We start from the raw sequence: 24435 nt of genomic DNA on the forward strand, positions 1-24435 counted from the left end.
ATAAGCTTTTTAAGTCATGTGTGTATTTTACATTTACAACATATTGCAATCCAGGAGCTAAATTGTCATCAGAAATACATGTTCTGGCCCTGGCCGGTGTGGCTCAGTTGGTTGACATCGTCCCCTGCACCAAGAGGTCACTGGTTTGATTCCCTGTCAGGGCTCAGATCCAGGTTGTGGAGGGCTGGATCCAGTAAGGGGTGCGTGGCAGCCAATGCATGTTTCTCCCTTTCTTTCCCTCTCCCTTCCTCTCCCTGAAAAAAAAGAAATAAAAGTAAAAATAAAAGAAATACTTGTTCGGTATTTAGATTTCATAAAATTTATATGTAAAATGTATGGTTAAAAAGTAGATCACATACCCAAATAGTTCCAATCATGCTGAGTTTTCGAATAATGGGACATCAGTTTTTAAATTTAAATTAAAGTTGAAAATGTCATTCATCAGTGGCACTAGCCACATTTCCAGTACACACACAATAGCCCCATGGGTAGTGGTTGTCACCATGTTGATTGGCCCAGGTCCAGAGGCTAAGAAATGAACATGTTCTATCCATTCTTGAAAGTTGTTTCTCCTCACCCCCTTTCTAAGCAACTACTGAGGTTGTTTTGAGGGGCAGGTTGCACAAGTCAAACCAACCCAAAGGGACTCCTCAAGAATAAATCTCACTTCTAAGGCCCTAAAGTCTCTAACTGCTCTGGGGCCCAAGTTGGTTCTTAGGAATCTCTTCAGCAGGCCCCTGCCCAGACATGTGGCCCAGGCATGGAAGGAGGAGAGAGCAGACAGTTGGGGAAGTAGGTAGGCTCATAAGAAGGATGTCCCAAGGTCCAAGGTCAGCTCCAGACATGGTTTCCAAAACCTCAACAATATAGACATGTGAGTGTAAGCATATGTGTAAAAGTTCGGGACTACAAACTCATGCCCACAGGCACTACAGATGCACCAGGAGGGCAGAATGTGGCTTTATGAGCTCAGCTCTGCCTGCCAGGTGTTTAAACAGGGGAAAAATAGAGGTAATTTCATATCCGCAAAGCTGAATGTGCCACAATAAATGAAGGTTAAAGGATAATGTTTAGAAAAGGTAAAATTATTATTCTCGTGCAAATATAAAACGAACATTTGTCAAAGATTTTAACTCTTTATTCAATGAAAGGACCAGTAAGATGTTACAGCCTGTTTAAAGGAGAATTTAAAATGCACAAAGCTATAGGATTGCTGTCGTATATTTAGAAATAGTGTAAAGCTTGTCAGTATCCACAGAGCAGTAATCTATTGCATCTAATGGACACACATGAAGCATTTATATTTCTATGCACAAAAATCATTTTCATTACTATCAATTTTTATAGCTTACAGTTTTGTAAAATAGGCCAAAAATAATAAAAGGCAGAGTTACCCAGTCATCTTTTTTTCTTTTGTCATTTCAAAATGTCTCAACAATTTTTTCCTGGCATGAACTAATATTAATTTGAATTTTGTTATTTGTGAAGTTTTGATGATTTTTATAATTTTAATTTATTGGCACTATAAAATGGAAATTTATGACTATTCTGTTTGTACCTATTTAAGTAATGGTATCATAAGAGCAATTTTGATTTTTAAAAACCACTGTGGATTTAATACAAAGGCAACTCTCAGCCCCTTCAGGAAATGGATGCTGTGGGCTACCAGTTTGCAAACCACTGATAGAAATTTTGATTCAAAATCATCATTTCCCGCCACAGATCAAAACCCTACAGTAGCTCTATGCGATGGCAATGTGTGCCAGGCCATGGGAAACGTGGAGGAAGTTAGAGAGAACATCCTGGAAACACAAGCTGGGTCCCCTTTCTCTCCCTGTTTATATACTTACTTTTAAACTCTTATCAGTTTCCACTGCTGAACACCTGAACACCTCAGAGAAATTACCATCTAGAAAGGTGCCTGGCAGGTGCTCAGTAAATACCAGTTGAATAAAAGGTGACATATAGGTTACACAGAAAATCACGCCAGCCTTAGTAGTTTATAAACAGGTATTCACGTTATCAGCTAACTTATTTCACTGTGCCTCCGTTTCTGAAAATGATGCATAATAATAATTTCATCTCATTGAGTTGTTATGAGGATTAAATAAGCTAATATGTGTAAAGCACTCGGAACAAGACTTGCCATTTAAGTGTCTGTAAAAGACAATAAATAAAATGAAGTATTTTGCATTTTGAAAGATTGAAACTTTGAAATGTAGAGAGTGTGAGAGACGAACCCCCGGGCCATGGCACCCTTGGCAGTCAATGCAGGAGTGCTGGCACCTCATCCCAGCCTGGTGAGCAGCTCTTTCAAGATGGACAGGTCCTTGGAAGCCGCCTCCCTTTCTCTTATTGTCTTGCTCCACCCAGAAAAGCCTACATGTCAGCATGACTCGTTTCTTTTCTTTTAAAAGACCTCATAGGGCTCTACATTTTTAAAAAGTATTTGTTGTTTAATGAAAGTGATATAGGCACATTATTTAGAAAATTGAAGACTTGTAGAAATGTACAAAGAAGAAAGCAACAAATCACTAAAAATTCTACCACCCAGGAATAAACCATGTTAACACTGGAAGAATTTCAGATATATATATATATATATATATATATATATTTAATTTTGTAAAATAACAGAATAAAAGAGAACTGGCTTAATACTAAAGCGATTGTTGAGAACTAGATGGGTACCTAAAGCTTTCCTTTAAAGTTTAAGTATGTATTTCATTACCTCATATATATTAAATATTATTTCAACATTTTAAGGAAAATCATTGAGATTGGAATTGTATTTTTTTAAAAATATTTTTATTGATTTCAGAGAGGAAGGGAGAGGGAGAGAGAGATAGAAACATCAATGATGAGAGAGACTCATTGATCGGTTGCCTCCTGCACACCCCCAACTGAGGATGGAGCCCGCAACCCACACATGTGCCCTGACTGGGAATCGAACCCAGGACCTCTTGGTCCATGGGACAACGCTCAATCCACTGAGCCACCACAGCCGGGCTGGAATTGTATTTTTTATTATAAATTTTAATTTAGTTGCCGACACAGCTCCTAGGGCAATGGAAACTAAGGAGAAAATAAACAAATGGGACTACATCAAAATAAAAAGCTTCTGCACAGCAAAAGAAACCAACAACAAAACAACAAGAAAACCCACTGCGTGGGAGAACATATTTGCCAATGTTATCTCTGATAAGGGTTTAATCTCCAACATTTACAGGGAACTCATACAACTTAACAAAAGGAAGATAACCCAATCAAATAATGGGCAAAGGACCTAAATAGACTCTTTTCGAAAGAAGACCTTCAGAAAGCCAAGAGACACATAAAAACATGCTCAAAGTCACTAATCATCCGAGAGATGCAAATCAAAACAACAATGAGGTACCATCTCACACCTGTCAGAATGGCTATCATCAACAAATTAACAACAAGTGCTGGAGAGGATGTGGAGAAAAGGAACACTTGTGCACTGTGGGTGGGAATGCAGACTGGTGCAGCCACTGTGGGAGACGGTATGGAGTTTCCTCAAAAAACTAAAAATGGAACTCCCATTTGACCCAGTTATCCCACTTCTAGGAATATATCCCAAGAAACCAGAAACACCAATCAGAAAGGACATATGTTCATGGCAGCACAATTTACAATAGCTAAGATCTGGAAACAGCTTAAGTGCCCATCAGCAGATGAGTGGATTAGAAAACTGTGGTACATCTACACAATGGAATACTATGCTGCTATAAAAAGAAGGAACTCTTACCATTTGCAACGGCATGGATGGACCTGGAGAGCATTACACTAAGTGAAATAAGCCAGTTGGAGAAAGATAAACATCACATGATCTCACTCATATGTGGGATATAATGATCAACATAAACTGACGAAGAAAAATAGATCCAGAGACAAGGAAATACTGAAGAGATCATCCAACCTCAAAGAGAAGGTGGTGGGGGGAGGGGAGGGAGGGAAGAGAGTAAGAGATCAACCAAAGGACTTGTACGCATGCATATTAGCATAACCAATGGAAACAGACATTCGGGCGGTGGGGGCTTGTCCTGGGGGGCGGGAATGGTGGAGGGGGGAATCAATGGGGGGGGAGGGGGGAGTAGACATATATAATACTTTAAACCAGTGGTTCTCAACCTTCCTAATGCCACGACCCTTTAATACAGTTCCTCATGTTGTGGTGACCCCCAACCATAAAATCATTTTTGTTGCTACTTCATAACTGTAATGTTGCTACTGTTATGAATCGTAATGTAAATATCTGATATGCAGGATGTATTTAGGTGACCCCTGTGAAAGGGTCATTCGACTCCCAAAGGGGTTGCGACCCACAGGTTGAGAACCGTTGAAACAATTAAAAAATGTTAATTTAGGACCCTATTTACAGTCTCTTTATAATGAAAGATGAACTGCTTATAATTTTTGCCTATTCTACCCTATCCTGTTGATTATGTTGCGTGTATTATTACTTTTCGGAATGGATAGATACATCTGTGTTACAGCTATGCATCCCCCGGGTGTTTGCCTTTAAGTATAATTGAGTGAAAGTAACTCTTGCCACTATATTTTATTATAGTTTTCCCATTCCGTTCTTCCTTTTGATTCTCTTATGGGTTGCCTGGGTTTTATTACAGTCTTTTTCCTTCCTTGGTTTTGTTTTGCTTTGTTTTCCTGGGGCTGTCCTCCACTTCAGAGCTCCCTGATTGGAACATTGGCTGGAGACCCATGCGTCCCATGCTCTCTCTCCACGAGAACGGTGTAAACATCGTTACTCCATTGTTTTTGTGGGTTTCACGTTGCTGGGAGAAAAGAATAAGGCCAGCATGATTTTTGTTTTCCCTTTTGTGGGTGACTTGGTTTTTACTGGAGGGTCACAGCACTTTCAGAAATTAAATATTCTTAACAGGTAAGTGTAGTGAATCTCTGACAATTTCAGCATTTAACACTGAAATTTATTTTTATTTTTTTTAATTAGTTTTTCTTTATTGTGCGTGTTTTTTTTTTAATCCTCATCTGAGGATATTTTTTCATTGATTTTTTAGAGAGAATGGAAGAGAGAGGGAAAGACAGAAAAGTATTATGTGTGAGAAACACATCAATTGGTTGCCTCCTGCACGAGCCCTGATTAAGGCCCAGGCTGGGGAGGAACCTGCAACCCGGACACTGTAGTCTGCAGGCTGATGCTCTATCCACTCAGCCAAATCAGCTAGGGCTGAAATTTATTTTTAAAAATCAAAGCTGGGTCATTCTCGCAATATAATACGGCACAGCCTCTCTGAAAAGGGGTTTGTGGTTTCTTCACAGACTAAAATTCAACTACCATATAACCTAGCATTTGCACTCCTGGGCATTTCTCCCAGAGAAATGAAAGTGTGTGTTCAGACAAAAGTCCCAGAGTTGAAAGTCTGTGCACTGTACGAATCCATTTATATGATATTTTGGAAAGGGCAGAATTACAGATCGGAGGTTGACAGGGTTTGATGGCACTGACATGATGGTGGCTCCATGGCTGAATGTATCTGCCCGAAGCATAGAATAGTACACTAAAAAGAGTGAACTGTACTGTATGCAAGTTATACCTTAATAACCTTGACTTTTAAAAAAGTAGAATCAGCCCAGCCCGCGTGGCAAAGTGATTGAGCATCAATCTATGAACCAGGAGGTCACAGTTCAATTCTGGTCAGGGCACATGCCTAGGTTGCAGGCTCCACCCCCAGTATGGGGCATGCAGGAGGCGGCTGATGGATGTTTCCCTCTAACATCGATGTTTCTCTCTCTCTCCCTCTCCCTTCCTCTTAAAGCCAATAAAAACATTTTTTAAATCTTTAAAAATAATTAAAATAAAAAAGTAGAATCAGATGAGATCCTCTCGAAGATGGCGGCATAGGTAAACACCGGAGATTGCCGCCGTAAACAACCACTTCAAAAATACAACTAAAAGTCGGAACGGACATCAACCAGAACCACAGGAAGGCTGGCTGAGGAGAGACTCTTCAACTAGAAGCAAAAACAACAGCATTCCGACGCTCAGAGGAGGCGTAGTATGGAAAATTTAAAGGTACGGTGGTGCGGTGGTGAGGTGGTGCGCGCACAAAGCGGGCTGGCGGCTGAGGGCGCGGTTGTCGTTTTCAATCAGGAGTGAGTCTCAGACTCTGGGCTACAGATCCGGGCGAGTCTCTAGGGACCCAGACTCAAACGGGAGAAGCGGGACTGTCTGGCTACGGCCCCTCCGAGGTTTGCAGCGGTTGCTGGGACAGAGAGGCAGAACCCCTGGGGACGGACTGAGAGCGGCCATAGCGGCTCCCTCCCCCCGCCCTGTTGATCCCGCCCGCCCAAGCCCTGCGCACAGCCATTTGCCAATCGCCTCAGGCAAAGGCTGGATTAGCGCCTCCCCATGAGACAGACGTTTTCCATACAGCTGATTCCTACAGCTAGTCGGCCTGGTGGTCAAATCCCTCTAGTGTTAACTACAACAATTAAGGCTTGGCTAGAACAAGACTGCGCACAGAGACCACAAGGGGGTGCACCAAGAAAGCATAAAAGATGCGGAGACAAAAAAACATGACAGAAATGGAGGATATGGAGCTAAGAATCGCAATTTTGAGGGCTTGCCATAAATTTGTGCAGAGCCTCACGAAAACTAATGAGACCCTCGATGCTACGATAAAGAAATTAGAAAGTAAGCATACACGGACTGAAATAAAGAATATTATACCCAATAGCAGACCAGAGGAGCTCAAGAATCAAACCAAAGATTCGACAAAAAACACCCAATTGGAAAAGCAAAATGAAAAAAGAATCCGAAAGTGTGAAGATAGTGTAAGGAGCCTCTGGGACAGCTTTAAGCGGTCTAATATCAGAATTATTGGAGTGCCAGAAGATGAGAGACAGCAAGATATTGAAAACCTATTTCAAGAAATAATGGCAGAAAACTTCCCCCACCTGGAGAAAGAAATGGACTTACAGGTTCAAGAAGCGCAGAGAACCCCAAACAAAAGGAATCCAAAGAGGACCACACCAAGACACATCATCATTAAAATGCCAAGAGCAAAAGACAAAGAGAAAATCTTAAAAGCAGCAAGAGAAAGAGGCTCAATTACCTACAAGGGAATACCCATACGACTGTCAGCTGATTTCTCAACAGAAACTTTGCAGGCCAGAAGGGAATGGCAAGAAATATTCAAAGTGATGAATACCAAGAACCTACAACCAAGATTACTTTATCCAGCAAAGCTATCATTCAGAATTGAAGGTCAGATAAAGAGCTTCACAGATAAGGAAAAGCTAAAGGAGTTCACCACCGCCAAACCAGTATTATATGAAATGCTGAAAGGTATCCTTTAAGAAGAGGAAGAAGAAGAAAAAGGTAAAGATACAAATTATGAACAACAAATATGCATCTATCAACAAATGAATCTAAGAATCAAGTGAATAAATAACCTGATGTACAGAATGAACTGGTGATTATAATAGAATCAGGGACATAGAAAGGGAATGGACTAACTATTCTTGGGGGGAAAAGGGGTGTGGGAGATGTGGGAAGTGACTGGACAAAAATCATGCACCTATGGATGAACACAGTGGGTGGGGAGTGAGGGTGGAGGTGGGGTGGGAGCTGGAAGGAGGGGAGTTATGGGGGGAAAAAAGAGGAACAAATGTAATAATCTGAACAATAAAGATTTAAAAAAAAAAAAAAAACATGAGATCCTCATCAGATCCTCATCAGCTCCTCATCAGCTCCTAACCAGAACTCCGACCAGAACTTTGGCTTGAGATCCTGGCTAGAGGTCCTGACTAGGCTGCTGATCAACTGAAGGCTGTCTTCGTGTCATTCCTTCTTCGCCGACTCCGTCCACACCTTTGGGGACCCCTGGACCCACTGGGATTGGACCCCAGCAGAGTCTGATCAAACCAACCCCATGAAGACCAGGATACTGCTACAGAGCCCAGCTTAGAACAGGGACAATCAAGATGTGAGATTCGCCCGGCCAGCATGGCACAGTGGTTGAGCATTAACCTATGAACCAGGAAGGACACAGTTCGATTCCATGTCAGGGCACATGTCCGGGTTGTGGGATCGATCCCAGTGTGGAGCATGCAGGAGGCAGCTGGTCAATGATGCTCATTATTGATGTTTCTATCTCCCCCTCTCCCTTCCTCTCTGAAATCAATAAAAATATATTTTAAAAAAACAAACAAACAAACAAACAAACAAAAAAGTAGAATCAACATAGCCTTTACATCATTGACCCCACCATTTCAATAAACTTATTTGAAAAGCATGAGCTACATTAAGGCCCTTAGAGTCCCACAGTGACTTGGGCTTCTGAGACATGCTGTTATTGATTTCTATTTCAGTTCATTAGAGTTTATTTTTAACATGCAGAAAAACACCGTTTCTGCCCTGGCTGCACAATTTCCCTGCATTAAGGGTGACTCACGGAACTTTTATTTATTATTTCACATTGCACAATTCCTCTTACTGCTTAGTTGGAAAATACTCCAAGCTTTTACCACATTTTATGACAAAAACATTTTCCTGCTCATTGAGACAAAATACCATGTGCTCTTTTGTAAATAGCGCTGACCAAGTATCACACCCATGATGGCAAAATCCCACATTTAAGCAAGCAAACAGCTTGGCATTCCATCTGCTGCGGCTCCGTTTTTTGTTTTGTTTTTCTTCAGATCACGTGCAAATGACAATGTGCACAGTAAATAAACATTTTTATAAAACCTAGGCAATGCAATTAACAGTCAAGCCACTTGGATGGGTGGGTGCCTCCAAACAAAAAAAAAAAATGTAGTTTTCACAAAATAATGACAACACTATAGATATGTTGACTCTGAACATCAATATCATAATCTATTTTCGGTTTTTCTAACTAGTTGTACAAATGCACTCAACCATTCATACTAAGGGTGACCACAAGTTTCAACTAAATAAGACAGGTGGTACACATCTGCCGCCTTCACTAAAATGAGAATGAAAGAAAATTATTTTTTTTCTTAAAGGTATAAATCCATAAGAACAAAGACAATGAAGGAGATAATAGCCAATGAGAACTGGCGACAAAATTATGAGTGCTGGTAAACTCATTTAGCAGACAGAAGCAAGCAGAATGTTCAGCTACTGCTAGAGGAAAAGTCAAGAAGCAAGGCAACTGATTCCTAGTGCAGGATCTGGTGAGGCTCAGGGGTTAGGGCAGCCAGGTACAATAAAGGGGGAACACAAGAGCTTTTCTCCCTGGAGAGGCACAGGTAGCTGGCTCCCTGAGCTCAGAGCACAGGCAGTGAAGAGTGAGGGGGAGATACTGCATTGAAAACTGGGAGTAAGTAAAAGTTGGCATTCTGCAAGATGACCCCCTGCACATCCATTGCCTGTTTGCTGGCAGCTGGACTTACCCCATTCTGCAACACGCAGTAGGATGTTAAATTGTTTGCAAGGAAACTGCCTGACCTAAGAAAAAGTCCCACAGACAGTCACATTTTGCAGCTCTCCAATAAAATGAATGGGCTGCCACATGGTCACCCTATGGGGAAGACCACGAATTCACAAACTCTGCCCAATATACACAGCTTTCAATAAGCTTTGTGGTGCTTTACATTTAATTATCAATAGTTAAAATTATACATATTTAAAAGAATATTTGAGTAGCGCCTATAACCCAAAAGGCAGAGATCAAAGCAATCAAACAGAAAAACAGAATTTGGATAAACAGTAAAAAATAAACCTATTATAACTAATATCCACAGAAAGTTAGAAAAATAGTACATTCACGGGGAAAACTAACATCTACACTAATAAAAGACAAACATGCAAATTGACTGTATCTTTGCTACACCTTAAGCCACGCCCACCAGCAATCAGAGCGACTATATGCAAATAAACCCAACCAAGATGGCGGCCAGCAGCCGCAGAGCTGGAGCAAGCAGGAGGCTTGGTTGCTCCAATGTTGGAGAAAGCCAAACTTCCTGCCTGCCACGGCAGGCTCTGAGCTCCACTCAAAGCAACAAAGTTTCAATTATAGAAGGTAAATAACCTCCAGATACCTGCTTTCAGCAGGCCGTGGCCACGGAGCTGGAGCAAGCAGGAGGCTTGGGTTGCCCCTGGCGATGGAGGAAGCCAAGCTTCCCTCCTGCCCGCCCTGGCTGGCTCTGAGCTCCTCTCAAGGCTACAAAGTTTCAATTATAGAAGGTAAATAAATCCCAGAATAAAAAGAAAAAAAGAAGAGGCTGGGAGCTTCCGTTGGCAGGAAGGGGGGGGCGCTTGGCCAGCCTGAAAACAGCCATCAGCCCCTCACCCAGGCTGGCCAGGCACCCCAGTGGGGACCCCCACCCTGAAGGGGATGTGACCAGCCTGCAAACACTCATCAGCCCCTCACCCAGGCTGGCCAGGTACCCCAGCGGGACCCCCACCCTGATCTGGGACACCCTTCAGGGCAAATCAGCCAGCCCCTACCCGTGCACCAGGCCTCTATCCTATATAATAAAAGGGTAATATGCAAATTGACCCTAACAGCAGAAAGACTGGGAATGACTGGTCACTATGACACACATTGACCACCAGGGGGCAGACGCTCAATGCAGGAGCTGCCCCCTGGTGGTCAGTGCACTCTCACAGGGGGAGCTCTGCTCAGCCACAAGCCAGGCTGATGGCTGCCAGCACAGCGGTGGTGGCGGGAGCCTCTCCTGCCTCCTCAGCAGCACTATGGATGTCCGACTGCAGCTTAGGTCTGTTCCCTGCTGGTAAGTGGACATTCCCAGAGGGCTGCTGGGCTGCCAGAGGGATGTCTGACTGCCAGCTTGGGCCCAATCCCCCAGGGAGCAGGCCTAAGGCAGCAGGTGGACATCCTCCAGGGGTCCCAGACTGCAAGAGGGCATAGGCCAGGCTGAGGGATCCCCCTGAGTGCACAAATTTTTGTGCACTGAGCCTCTAGTTATGTAATTGAATGTAATTATTAAAATGATATTCAGAGACAAAAACAAATTCTTGGAAATTACAAATATGTTATTATAAATAAAAAATTTAATAATTGAAGCAATGCCCCCAAAGAATAAGAAATAAGGAGGAAGTAGAAATTAAAGCTCAAAAAAAGGATGGGAGGGGAGTTCAATCTAGCAAGTCCAATATTCAAGTAAAAGGAATTTTAGAAAGAGAAAACAAAGAAAATAGAGAGGAAGAACTGTTAATTTAAAAAATATAAGAAATGTTCTCAGAATTAAAGACTATGAGTCTCGCCGAAACCGGTTTGGCTCAGTGGATAGAGCGTCGGCCTGCGGACTGAAGGGTCCCAGGTTCGATTCCGGTCAAGGGCATGTACCTGGGTTGCGGGCACATCCCCAGTAGGAGATGTGCAGGAGGCAGCTGATCGATGTTTCTCTCTCATCGATGTTTCTAACTCTCTATCTCTCTCCCTTCCTCTCTGTAAAAAATCAATAAAATATATTAAAAAAAAAAAAAAAGACTATGAGTCTCTAGAGTGAGAAAGAACACTGAGTCTTCAATACAACTGCTGAAAAATAATTCATATTGAGGCACATCACTGAAATTTGAGAACAGGGGGATAAGGAGGAAATTCTAAAACTTTCTGCAAAGTGGAAGGGAGGTGTACCCGTTAGCTTCTGCTGTGTAACAAATCATCCAAATTTAGTAACTTAAATAAGTTATAGGTGACTCAGCAGTTCTTCTGGTCTGAGATGGAATCATGATGTTTGTATGGTCTAAGACTGGCTCGCTTACTGTCTGGGACTTCCTGGGATGGCTGGGACTTCTTGCCACACAGTCTCTTATCTTCTAGGAAACCAGTTTCCATTTGTACATAAGGGTGATGGAAGGGTTCTCAGAAGCAAGCGAAGGCTAGCCCAATGCACACACATTTTTCAAACCTCCACTGGCATCATGTTTGCTATTGTCCTTTTTACTAAAAAAGATAGAACAAAATCATGTGACTGAACCAGTGCCATGCAGAAAAGCATTGGAGGGCTCAGTATTGTTCAGAATTCTTGCCTGGATAAATGGAAGAGTCTATAGGAGCTACCACTCTTCCCCTTTGCAGTTGCTGGCTAGTGAGTCCAAAGGATCTCGCTTCTCCAAATATGTTTTAACCAATTCATTCCTTGGTCATCATTTTCCAGAAGTTTTTAGGATCTGTTCACCATTCAAAATGATTATTTCTTCCTCTTCATTTTTTGTTTTCTCTTTCTGGGATTCCTAATATTTAAATATTGGATCTACTAGATTCAGCTCTCCCCACCCCCTTACTTTGAGCTTTAATTTCTACTTCCTGTCTCTTTGTCTTATTCCTTATACTTTTGAGGACATTGCTTTAATTATTACATTTTTTACTTATAATAGCATATTTGCAATTTACAAGAATTTGTTTTTGCCTCTGAACGTAATTTTTTTAAGATTTTGTTCTTTTTTTTTTTTTTTTTGCCATACATGCAAGTCACATTGCAAAGGGTGTGGACATAGGGAGAGTGATCTACACTAATAAAAGAGAAACATGCAAATTGGTGTCACTCTGCTACCCTTCCCATTGGCTAATCAGGGCGATATGCAAATTAACTGCCAGCCAAGATGGCGGCCGGCAGCCAGGCAGCTTGAAGCAAACAGGAGGCTTGCTTGCTTCAGTGACAAAGGACTCCAACCTTCCCTGCCTGCCACTGCCGGCCTCTGAGCTTGCAGTTTGAAACATTGTTACAAATATAGAAGCTAAACAAAACCCCAGAAACCTGCTTTCAGCCAGCAGGAATCTCAGAGCTGGAGTTGAAGCAGTGTTTCGATTATAGAAACCAAATAAACCAGATGCCTGCTTTCAGCAGCAGAGGCCTAAGAGCTGGAGCCAAGCCTCAGAGCTAAAGCTGGCCCAGAATAAAAAAAAAAAAAAAGAAAAAAAGGAGCGGTTGGGAGCTTCAGTCACCCACCAGCCTGAAAACAGCCCTCAGCCCCTCACCCAGACTGGCCAGACACCTCAGTGGGGGCCCCCACCCTGAAGGGTGTGTGACCAGCTGCAAACAGCCATCATCCCCTCATCCAGGCTGGCCAGGCACCCCAGTGGGGACCCCCACCCTGATCCAGGACACCCTTCAGAGCAAACCAGCCGGCCCCCACCTGTGCACCAAGCCTGTATCCTATATAGTAAAAGGGTAACATGCCTCCCAGCACTGGGATCAGTGGAGCCGCGAGGCCTCCCAGGCACTGGGATCAGTGTGACAGGGGGCAGCGCCCAAACCCCCTGATCGCCCTGCGGCTCTGTGTGTGACAGGGGGCGGGGCCACAACCTCCCTATCTGCCCTGCTCTGTTTGTGACAGGGGAAGGCGCCCCAACCCCCTGATCAGCCCTGCTCTGTGCCTGATAGGGGGGAACTCCCCAACCCCCTGATTGCCCTGCGGTTCTGTGTGTGACAGGGTGCGACACCCCAACCCCCTGATCGGCCCTGCTCTGTGGGTGACAGGGTGCGGTGCCCCAACCCCCCTCCCCACCACGGGCCCTGCTCTGTGTGTGACGGGGTAGAGCCATAACCTCCCCATGGGCCCTGCCCTGAGTGTGACAGTGGCGGTGCCCCAACCCCCTGATCGGCCCTGCTCTGTGGGTGATCGAGGGTGGCGCCCTAACCGCCCCCCCCCCCCCACAGGCCCTGCTCTGTGTGTGACGGGGTAGAGCCATAACCTCCCCATCGGCCCTGCCCTGAGTGTGACAGTGGCGGCGTCCCAACCCCCTGATCAGCCCTACTTTGTGAGTGATGGGGGGAGCTCCCCAAGCCCCTGATCGGCCCTGCTCTGTGCGTGACAGGGGGGAGCTCCCCAACCCCCTGATCGACCCTGCTCTTTGCGTGACAGGGTATGGAGCCCCAACCCCCCTGATGGGCCCTGCTCTGTGAGTGACAGGGGGCAGCGCCCCAACCCCCCTGATCGGCCTTGCTATGTGCGTGACAGGGGGTGGCACCGCAACCTCCCCATCGACCCTGCCTTGAGTGTGACAGGGGGCGGTGCCCCAACCTCCCAATCGGCCCTACCCTGAGCGTGACTAGGGGATGGCATCGCAACCTCCCGATCCGCCCTGCTCTGTGCATGACGGGGCGGCGCCCCAACTCCCCAATCAGCCCTGCTCTGAGCCCAACCAGGGGCTGCACCTAGGGATTGGGCCTGCTCCCACCTGGGAGCGTGCCTACACCAGCAGGTCGTTATCTCCAGAGGGGTCCCAGACTTCGAGAGGGCACAGGCCTGGCTGAGGGACCCTCCCTGCTCCCCCCCTCCCCCGAGTGCACAAATTTTTGTGCACCAGGCCTCTAGTTTATTATAACAATCTGCCATGCCAATATACTGTTTCCATAAATACAATTATTCTCATGGCCTTAACAGCCTGGATTTTAAATGTTGTGTTAAATGAAGAGGAGTTTTTACTATTAGCTAAAAGCTCAAACTATCTCTCTGTAGGTATTATAGTATGATCTGTGAGTGGGTTTGTTTGTTTTTTCTATTTGTCACAGTTCTACTTTTCTATTTGATTGTTCATCTCTGCCTTTGGGTTAGAGACTCTACTTAACTGTTCAGTGACTTTTAACTATTGTTAATTAAATGTAAAGCACCACAAATCCTATTGGAAGCTGTACGTATACATTTCATTAAATATATCCTCCATGTCTCTCAAAATTGATGAATAAAATGGCCCTATAACAAATAGATTCCCTGGGAATGAAATGCCTTTAAAAGGAAGTCAGCTGTCCTTTCAGAATATAAAAAAGCTCATAAACTTCCTACATCACATAAAGACAGTGTGACTAAGTATGCAGACTACATGATGATGTCCCTGTGGGCGTACGCATACAACCACGCACAGATGTGCAAGCAGCTGGCCAAGACAGAAAGAACCGTCTGACTCAGCCTGTGGTAACACAGCACACCTTCATTTGTTTAATTATAGCAGCTACACAAGTGCCATTGACCCCAATATGCCAGAACTAATTAATACTTCTCAATGACACTGTAACGTGCATGTGGATTATCTTGGGATGCTGTTAAGATGCACATTCTGATTCAGCAGTTCTGGGAGGGGCCTGAGGTCTCACCAGCCCCCAGGAAGTGTGATGTTTGGTCCATAGACTATATTTTCAGCAGCAAAATTTTAAACCGTGCACAATCTGAAAAGAAATTTGAAATTTGCCAAGTGCCATATTTCCACGTGCTTGTAAAACATAGAAGGTATCCAATATCCTAGTTAGTTCAATTATATATGGTTAGTCTTTGGTAGTTTATCGTTCTTTGCAGTTTTTTTTTTCATTAGGTTCACAATAGATGCCTAAGTTGGTTATGCATGAGATTGTACATTGATAGACTGCTGAGAAAAGAGAATGAGAAAGATAAAACTTAATGACCCTGCAATCTGATATACGAGTCCACTCTCATAATTTGTAGACTTGGCAAGAAATTGGAAGCAAGGACATCAAAGACAAAGGAAACCACATCAAATACCTATTTTTGGTAAAGCACAATGCTTTAAAAGTAAGCCTGTGAACTGTTATACATGTATATGTAAATATCTAAATAAATAAGTGAATATAATAAAAGAGAAAGAGGAAAAGTTGTCAGAATTGTCACTGACTATAGTTACGCTTTTCTTTAAGTAATAACTCCTTTCTGGGAAGTGCTATTGTCGACCCTCACGAGGGTAGAGATGGTTCCTCTATGGCAAAAGTCACCACTGGCTCTGGGCCCTGATGCGCTGGGCCAGGAGGGAATACTGGGGAAATGCTCCCCATTTAGACATTTCACACTACCATCACCACCACCACCACCCTCATCCACAACAACAAAGCTTAGCGGTGACATTCACTTTTTATTTTTAATCCTCCCACACGGAGCATCCCACCCCAATATATTTTCCTTAAACCGTTGATGCCTGCTACTGCCTTTCTTCTATTTCACACAAAAAACTTGCCAGCAGATAATTAACGTGAGTGGGGAAGTGGAAATAAACAGTAGTGGGAAAGTTCCAAAGAAGTTGATTATCTAGTGATAATAATAACTGTATTTAATGTGCTCATGGTGTGCTAGGTAGTGTTCGAAGACGTCACATGGATTCATTCATGCTGGCCTTATGGCATGCTGATGAGCCGAGATAAGAAGTACATGCTTGACAGTGTGCATGCATGTGTGTTTTGAGGATGTAAGCTGTGGATGTAATTTTATTTACACACTAGAGGCCCGGTGCACGGATTCGTGCACCAGTGGGGTCTCTCAGCCTGGCCTGCACCCTCTCGCAATCCGGGACCCCTCAGGGGATGTCGGACTGCCAGTTTAAGAAACCAAGGAATGTAGCAGTGCGAGAAGCTGCAGGTGGCTGGGTAGGAGCCTGAGCGCTGGGGCCAGGAGCAGTGCCACTCCTGCCCATCCCAGCCTCACTGTGCCTGCCATTGCTGCTGCCTGGTAGCGCTGCCACGGAGGCGGAAGAGGCTTATGCCGCCACAATTGCACTTGTCAGCCGTGAGCCCGGCTTCTGGCTGAGTGGCGCTCCTGCTGTGGGAGCGCACTGACTACTAGGAGGTAGCTCTTGTGTTGAGCATCTGCCCCCTGGTGGCCAGTGTGCATCATAGTGACTGGTCGACCGGTCATTTGTTCGCTTAGGTCTTTGTATATATAAGACTAGAGGCCAGATGCACAAAATTCATGCAAGGGCCTTGGCCCTCACAGCCCCGGCTTTGTCCGGAAGGTGGTCCAGATGGTCTTTCCACTGTCCAGTCTAATTAGCATATTAGCTCTTTATTATATAGGATATCATTATTTGTTTTAGCTTTTTAAATCATTTCTAGTTAAAATGCTAGAACTGCAGTGTCCAATATGGTAGCCACTAGCCACATGGGGCTAATGAGCATTGGAGACAAGACTAGTGTGAAATGCGATATGCTATGAGTACAAAGCATACACAAGATTTTGAAGACAATGTTAAAAAATGAACAAATGTAAAATACTTCTTTATTGTTTTAGATTGATTATTGAAATAGCATATTTGGGATATCATGGGTTAAATAAAATAGATTACTAATCCTGTATAATAAAAGGCTAATATGGAAATTGACTGAACGGCGGAATGACTAGTCACTATGATGTGCACTGACCACCAGGAGGCAGCGCCCAACTCAGTAGCTGCCCCCTGGTGGTCAGTGCCTCTCCCACCTCAGCTTCAAGTGGGCGGTAAGGAGCGAGGGGTCCCAGGTGAGAGAGGGAGCAGGCCGGGCTGAGGGACCCTCTCACCCCAGTGCATGAATGTCATGCACTGGGCCTCTAGTATATTACTAAAATAAATTATTAGTAACATAGTGATATATTACTGTTGATTTCACCCATTTTTCCTTTTTTAATGTGGCTACTGTAAAATTTTAAAATGACTTATGTGTCTTGCTGCATATTTCTACAGAACAGTGCCATACTAGAAGTACTTCTGCCAGCTGAATAAGAAATAAGATCGCCCAGCTGGCGTTGCTCAGTGGATGAGCACTGACCTATGAACCAAGAGGTCACGGTTCAATTCCTGGTCAGGGCACATACCTGGGTTGCGGATTTGGTCCCCAGTGTGGGGCCTGCAGGAGGCAGCTGATCAATGATTCTCTCTCATCATCGATGTTTCTATCTCTCTCTCTTCCTCTCTGAAATCAATAAACATATATTTAAAAAAAAATTAAAAAAGAAATAAGATGGAGACCCTACACATGGTTAGGTGTTAGTGGCCCTAGACAGGTCTTACCTCTCCCAGATGTGTTTCTATCTTAAGACCCAGGTGGTTCTCAGGCCTGATTTCGCAGTAGGATCACTTTGGAAGTTTTAGTAAATATGGCAGCCTGGTGCCATCTGCAGAGATGTTGACAGTCTGGGCAGCCTGGGCCTCAGGAGCTTTAAAAACCTGCAGGTGATTTGAAGAATTAGCCAAAGCTGAGAACCGGATCCAAGTAGGAACAGTGGACTCAGTCCTGGTGATGGGCAGGTGGGAGTGCTTGCAGTGGGGTCTGTCCCAAGCTTTGCATCTCTAGTTGACATTAGAGAAACAGGTTGTGGAAAGGATGTAGCAAGTCAGAGCCCTGCTTTTGGCAAAGAGCCTCGTAATGGCTCTCATTGAAAACTAGTGTGAGGGGAACCTGCCCTCCAGTCAGGGGAGAAGTGAGAGAAAGGGAAGGGTTGAAGCTAAATGAGGGGAAAGGGAAGCCACAGCCAAAAAATGCCTCCATATGAGGTGCTATTTCCCCCAGGACACCAAGGGCTGGATACAGAGGTGCAAACCACCCCCAGGCCCTCACCCCGGGCGGGCTGAGAGGCAGATCTGGAAGAAATCCGCAGCCTTAGTTGAGTCTGGCCCTGGCCACCCCTGGTCAGTGGTTCCCTTCGCCCTCCAGGTTGAGCACAGAGGGCCAACTGCAGTGGTTCTAGCGCATTTAGTCAAAGGACATCTCAGATTCATGTATATGAATTCATGATATTCTCAATATCATGTGGAGTCTCAGAATGCTTAGGAGTGTCAGTTTATCAGAACAAAGGAAGAAGCTATTCCCATTCCTCCAGCTGCCACACTTGGACCTGAGCTTCTGCAGAGTTCTCTGAGTGCTGAGACCTCAGGGCCCAACTTGGTTATCATTTTATTCAAAAGCAGACTTTTCTGAGTAATTTCAACGCTCGAGGCCTTTCCTGGCAAAGTTGGTGTTAATGTGGCAAATGTTTGTGTCAACTGCCGAGCGTCCTTAGATACCGGAGAAAAATAGATCTTTCTCAAGCAAGAACCTCTTCTCTGAGATAAAACGCTCCTTTCCTTCTCCCTCCTTCCATATCTTCTTATCTGTTTGTAATTTTGCAATGTTATGTGGATTTTTTCAGATCCCCCACTTGATCAGGGCTAAGTAAATGAGCAACAGTAAATGAGTTGCGGTCTCAAATTCACTATCATGCATATGGTCTGAAAGATCATGTTTTTTAGGGTTTTACCATCAAATACTGCCAGATGCTGAAAATACCTGTGTCCCAGGTACTGACACATTTCTCTCAGACGCTGGGGGAGTACCCAGGCAGTGCTGCTCATAATCCGAGTGCTCTCTCATTCCAAGTCACTGGAGGTGAGAGCTGGCCGGTGAATCCAGGCACATTTATGAATGAAAGCATTCATGGCTGGGCTTCCTGCCTGTTGTGTTTTCTTATAGATCTCAAGTTGTAACTTTCACATGACATAAACCACACGAACAGTTTCTATTTCTATTCTGTGTCCCCGGGGGGGATCCTTGGCAGTCCATGCAAGATTTTTAAAAAACTCCTTTCCTCTGGCCGGCATTCAACTTTTATAACACATTTTTAGATCTGGAAATACATTCCCCTCTCCGTCCACCAGCATGTATATTTTTACTCTCCTTCTATTCCTGCCAAACTACCAAAATCTGTTTCCTGACAATTTGAAGAACTGAGAAATGTCTGCGTGGGGGGAAAAAGCGAAGACACATGTGATGTTGTAATTTTAGCAGGGAAATATTGCCCAATGGCAACACAACACCGGGCGCTGTCTTGTGATGTTTTCTTTTGCTCAGACTAACTCTTCCTGCTTGGATCTCGCTGTCCTCTCGCTAAAAGCTGCTGAGACTGCCTCCCATTCAGACGCTGTGACTTGCTTTAAATCAGCAGAGTTCGGATTTCTAAGGACAAGAACAACTTGGTGACCTTAACTTGGAGGGTGGGGAGGACCACTATATGGGTGGACTGTCATTTTTGATTCTTTGTAAATACAAAGAGCAGGCCATCTGGTGTTGAAATACCCATTCTACTTGGTTAGGAAGTTTGCTCAGACATAGGACTTATCAAGCACTTCTAACTGCCCGGCGGGGCTCCAAGCACCAGGAAAGAAGACCAAGCCTCTGCCCTGATTTTGAAAGAGCCCCTAACACTCAGCCAGGGCACCTCAGAGGTTGCGAAACAATGGGCAGACTGTCTGCAGGGCCCGTTCGATTAACTGTGATTGTCCTCCAGGTCCAGCCACGCCCATTACTGTGTAGGTAACACTGGGTATTCTTTCCGGTTAGAACACCCTTTTCCTTGGTTTTTGCCTCACATCAGGACATAAGCTGCTGAAGAGGTAAAGTTTTCTGTTTCCTCTCTGCAGATTATCTAACCACAAACACCAGCGTGGGTTTCTGATTCACATCACATTATGTGGCGCGCAATCATATTCTGCTTCTCAAAGAAAAAAGGCAACTAGAGAATATTTCAAAATTATTTTCACACATGATTATCGTACAGTATTACAATGTATTATGTGCAAAATTCCATTTAAAAAATCATTTACAAAAGGAAGTATAACACAGTATGTGCTGAGGGCTCTGGATGTATCACAAAAGCTAACAAAGGAACAAGGTACAAAGCCAACCAAGTCAGATGCCTACTGTGCATCTTTGCACAGAACAATAACATGTTTTTGCAACTACCTGTGTTGCGTGGATACAAGACCCTCATAGTTTGAGCACCCCCAACCAGGTTTCACAAAACATGAATTTACTTCGCCACATATTCTTAAAATGCAGATGGCCTTTTGGTGCATTTGCAAACTCTTTCCCAAACAGCATCTTACTGAACTCTATGAACGTCACCGTACACGTTACTTGGTCTCTGCCCCAAACAATTTGATGCTGTTAATTTTGACTTACATGTAAAAGGGAAATAACAGTGTTATATATATTTTTTCTTTCCTCATGGAGTTTTCAAAACTGTCTCCAAAGGCAAATAACATGAAAAAACGTTGCTAAATCTCACTGACTATTTATAGTATTCTCAGCATAGGTGGTTCCTTTCATCTTCTTTTCTCACTTTCTTCAAGGAGCCTGAACCAGCAGACTAACTCCTTAGTCCTTTGTTAGAGTCCGTATTTCTCTCTCGACCTCTCTCTACATCCCTGTCTCTCCTTATCCTCAGCATCACTTGGTTAAAATACAAAACAGCACAAGCTCACAGAGCGTGAACAAGGTAACAGTACATCAGATTCCCAAAGGCATTCTGCGGCCAGTGTCAGTAATACATCACTTTACGAAATCCAGCAGTCTCTCCCCACGAAGTTGCCGAAACATCCAGTTACAGGAGAGAGACTTAGACAATGCTCAATACTCTCAAATCCAGCAAGAGATTTCTTTTGGAATATTAAATGTTAAAATCACATGCATAATTATAGAATATTTTAAAGTTACAAAAATAGTTTAAAAACCAATCCTGACAGTTTACCTGCAACTGCTATAAAAATTTCTATGAAATATATAAAAAACACAAAGGCTCTTTGTAAAATAAAAACAAAAACAAAAACAAAAAAACAAGAAAGAATAGAAAAAAAGTGAAAGGATGAAGCCATCCACAGAACTGAGAAGTACTTGACGCACCGCATCGGCCAGTCCTGTCAGACACCTGCTGCTGAATGAACTCAAGAGAAGGGCTTGTACCTTACATGTTTATTAAACACATACACATAGTTGTGAGCCTGGCTGCGGGTCGGCAGCAAACACGTCTAGGACCCTTAGACCATCAAATCCAACTCTCCATCTCTGAGGGAGAAGCCTCCTGTGTCATGAACCTCAGCTACCTGGCTTGGGCAATGTGGCTGAAGATGCCCTTGGTCAAGTCCGCCCGTGGATGGCTTAGTCACTGAACCCAGGGGTCGCCAAGGAGGTGCCTGCTTTTCAAGCAGAAGCACGTGGAAGGCGGGAGGCGAGGTTCCTAACCACGGGAGTGTCCGGTGTCTCCTAGGAGGTGGGGAGATCTTCTTCCCCATTCTGGAAAATGACGCTGTAAGGATCGTTCTTGATGCGCTTGTAGACAAAGTGGAAGATGTGGGGCTGTGGCCGGCTGTGCAGCTCAGCCTTGATTTTTTGAGGGTAGGTGTCCTCTGCCAGCTGCTGCCACGTTTCGTCGACAAAGAGGAAGAGTCTGTACTCCTCAGGGTCCCCCACCTTGAACTTCTCGGCACAGAGCTGACACACGTCCTCGGTGGTGACGTATGGTCGCACCAGGAGCGTCTTTCCGGTGCAGCCACTGTTCACCTCTTGGAAGGCAACTCGGAGGTAATTCTGCAGGTGGGAAGAGAGAGGTGGGGGGGCCGGGTGAGAAGGGGGAAACGAGGAGCCATAAGTGAGCATGATGAGATTCGAGGGAGCAGTCTAATTTGCAAACCACTCCTCAAGCAAGGCTCTGGCTCCTCCAGATCATGTCAGGATGCGAGGCTGCCAAGTGCAAGCACAGAGGCTGAGCTGAATGTGGGCAGTGGGGGAGCAACGATATGGACTGAGTGGTTGTATTTTAAGTCGTCCTAACAAATACAAGGAGCAGGAAGTTCACTGAGCTGGTCTGATCCCTGAGTGTCCTTCAAGAACCCTGGGTAAGAAATCCCTGGTGAAGAGGGTGAGCCAGATCCGATACTGGGTGGATTCCCAGCTTGAAAAACAAATTATAAGGAAGAGCCCCGAGCCAGGAGTCAGCAGGAAGAGGCGTGTAACATACGTGGACACAAGAGCACATGTACTTGTTTTGGACGACTTTTCATGAGGCGTAAGCAGGGACAATAATGTTAGGTTGGACCACAGGATACTGACAATATTTGACCATTCCACCTCCCACATGGCGATTGTATGTGGTTCAATTTAATACAAATGACTCTCCGTGCAGTATGGAAAAAGTCAGCAGGAGGAAAATGTCAATTCTTCCAAAAGGCTTTGGAGATGGAGCTGACTGAGTGCACAGTGGTGTTGGGGGACGTGGGGGAGAGGTTTGCAGGCTGGGCGCTGTGAATAGGGCCAGGTGCATGCCATCACAAAATACAATAAACCCCCTGTATCACAGACCCAAAGCCCCGATGAGGCAGAAAGAATCCTACACTCATAGCAGGCTCCCTGAGAGTCTGTGACCCTGAATAACTTCTTCAGTGTCCTCTTCTTTAGGAATAGGGTTCCCAGAGAAAATGGAGAGCACCTAGTTAAATTTGGTTTCTCAGGCTTAAAACAGTTTCCCTTTCTAAACTTTCTCAGGAGTGAAGGGAAGTGGTGCTTGCTCTGCAGGGTCTCCATGGTTACCATGAGGGTTCACTGGGATGTTGGAAGGGCAAGCTCCATCAGCGGGAAGGACTGTGCGCTCTGCACTGGTAATGGACATGCTGGAATTAGAACCTCAGCCGACACACATCCTCCATATTACCAACCCCCTCCTCTCCTATCCCTCTCTTATCTCCACCCCGACACCTGGCCCACACACTTGCTATCCATTTACTCATTGACTCCAGAAGAGGACTTTGTGAAAGTCTACATTTTTTGCATTTGACTAGTGAAGAAACCGAGACACAGAGAGGCCGAGCAACTTGTCCAAGGCCACACAGCTAGTGAGTGGCAGACCCAGCATCTTCACCACTGTTGCGTGCTGCTTCTCCAGTGAGGAGACTTGTGTGTGTGTGTCTGCGACCCCCGATTTAGGAGTTCCAAGTGGAGTTTTGCATCTCTGTTTTTGTTTTTACATCCAAACCGAGTGCTAACAATTTCCCTCTTGGGTTATATTTTAAGGTGCTCCATCTCCTGGGCAAGCAGGGCCAGTGGGAAGGAGTGTGAAGAGGGAAGGGGGCCCTGTGGCCGCTGAGGATCTCTAGGTTAGAAACTCCAGATGGAGAGAGGGGGCGGGAGGAGGGGCTGGTGGCAGGTAGGGAGATGGACGAATGAGCTTTTCTTATTTCTTCTGTTCCTCTCCTCAGAGGGTGGGCAGCCTTAGCAGTCCCCTCCTGGGACAGGCAGCCACAGTATCCCAAGGGCCTGTGTATGCAAAGCCACTTAACACATGGACAGCTCTTCAACAGGCCAGGGGAAGCCACGGTATGTGTTCTTGCTTTTTAGATGTATGTACACAGAGAGGGATTTCTGAGAACACTGCTATCTTAGAGAAGAGCTTGAAGATCTTGCCTTTCCAGGAAGGGCTGACTTTGTACCACATGTACCTCTGAGCATTTTCAGAGCATTGGGAGGCAGAAAAGGCAAGGAAGGTGAATCTGAATACGGACATGGACAAATCTGTCCTGCTTAAAAGTTTACCACGTGGCACAGAGAAACAAAACACAGTTGAGTTTTATAATATGATTTGGAATTTGCAAAATATGATTCAAACTCATTTGCAGACTTACTCGTAACTTCATAGACAATGAGCAAATCCAGGGTGGTTGTGCTGGGTAAGGTTTTCTATCGCCCCAATCAGCCTCTCCTCTCTCAGAAACAAGCTCTTTGGGAATCTCACATTCCTGGGCACCTGCCCATCATCATGGAAAATTCCAGATAGGGACCCTGCCAGCGCTGATGCTGCCAGTGGGATTCTGGGATCTTCCGTTTTGGGGGGAAGGGTGGAGAAAAAGGGGAGGAGGGAAGGCATTACTGCACCTCTCT

At 44.7% G+C, this 24435-nt stretch overlaps 1 protein-coding gene across 9 annotated transcripts in view; it reads right to left on the reverse strand.

The window, feature by feature from the left end:
- Nucleotides 1-3: 3 nt before the first annotated feature.
- The window catches only part of RIN2 (Ras and Rab interactor 2), a 225786-nt gene continuing 201354 nt past the window's right edge, over nt 4-24435 (reverse strand). For 8 of the 9 annotated variants that reach the window (XM_070419840.1, XM_070419838.1, XM_070419841.1 and 5 more), the window contains one exon: nt 20246-22092. In XM_070419840.1, the coding sequence (XP_070275941.1) occupies nt 21769-22092 (324 nt within the window). In that variant the 3' untranslated portion in view covers nt 20246-21768. Of the gene's footprint in view, nt 255-20245; nt 22093-24435 lie in introns of those variants that run through there. The other variant, XM_070419847.1, reaches the window with a different exon arrangement.

This window comes from Myotis yumanensis, unplaced genomic scaffold (genome assembly GCF_028538775.1).
Source record: "Myotis yumanensis isolate MYYU_CA2020_CCGP unplaced genomic scaffold, mMyoYum1.0.hap1 SCAF_7, whole genome shotgun sequence".
NCBI lineage: Eukaryota > Metazoa > Chordata > Mammalia > Chiroptera > Vespertilionidae > Myotis > Myotis yumanensis.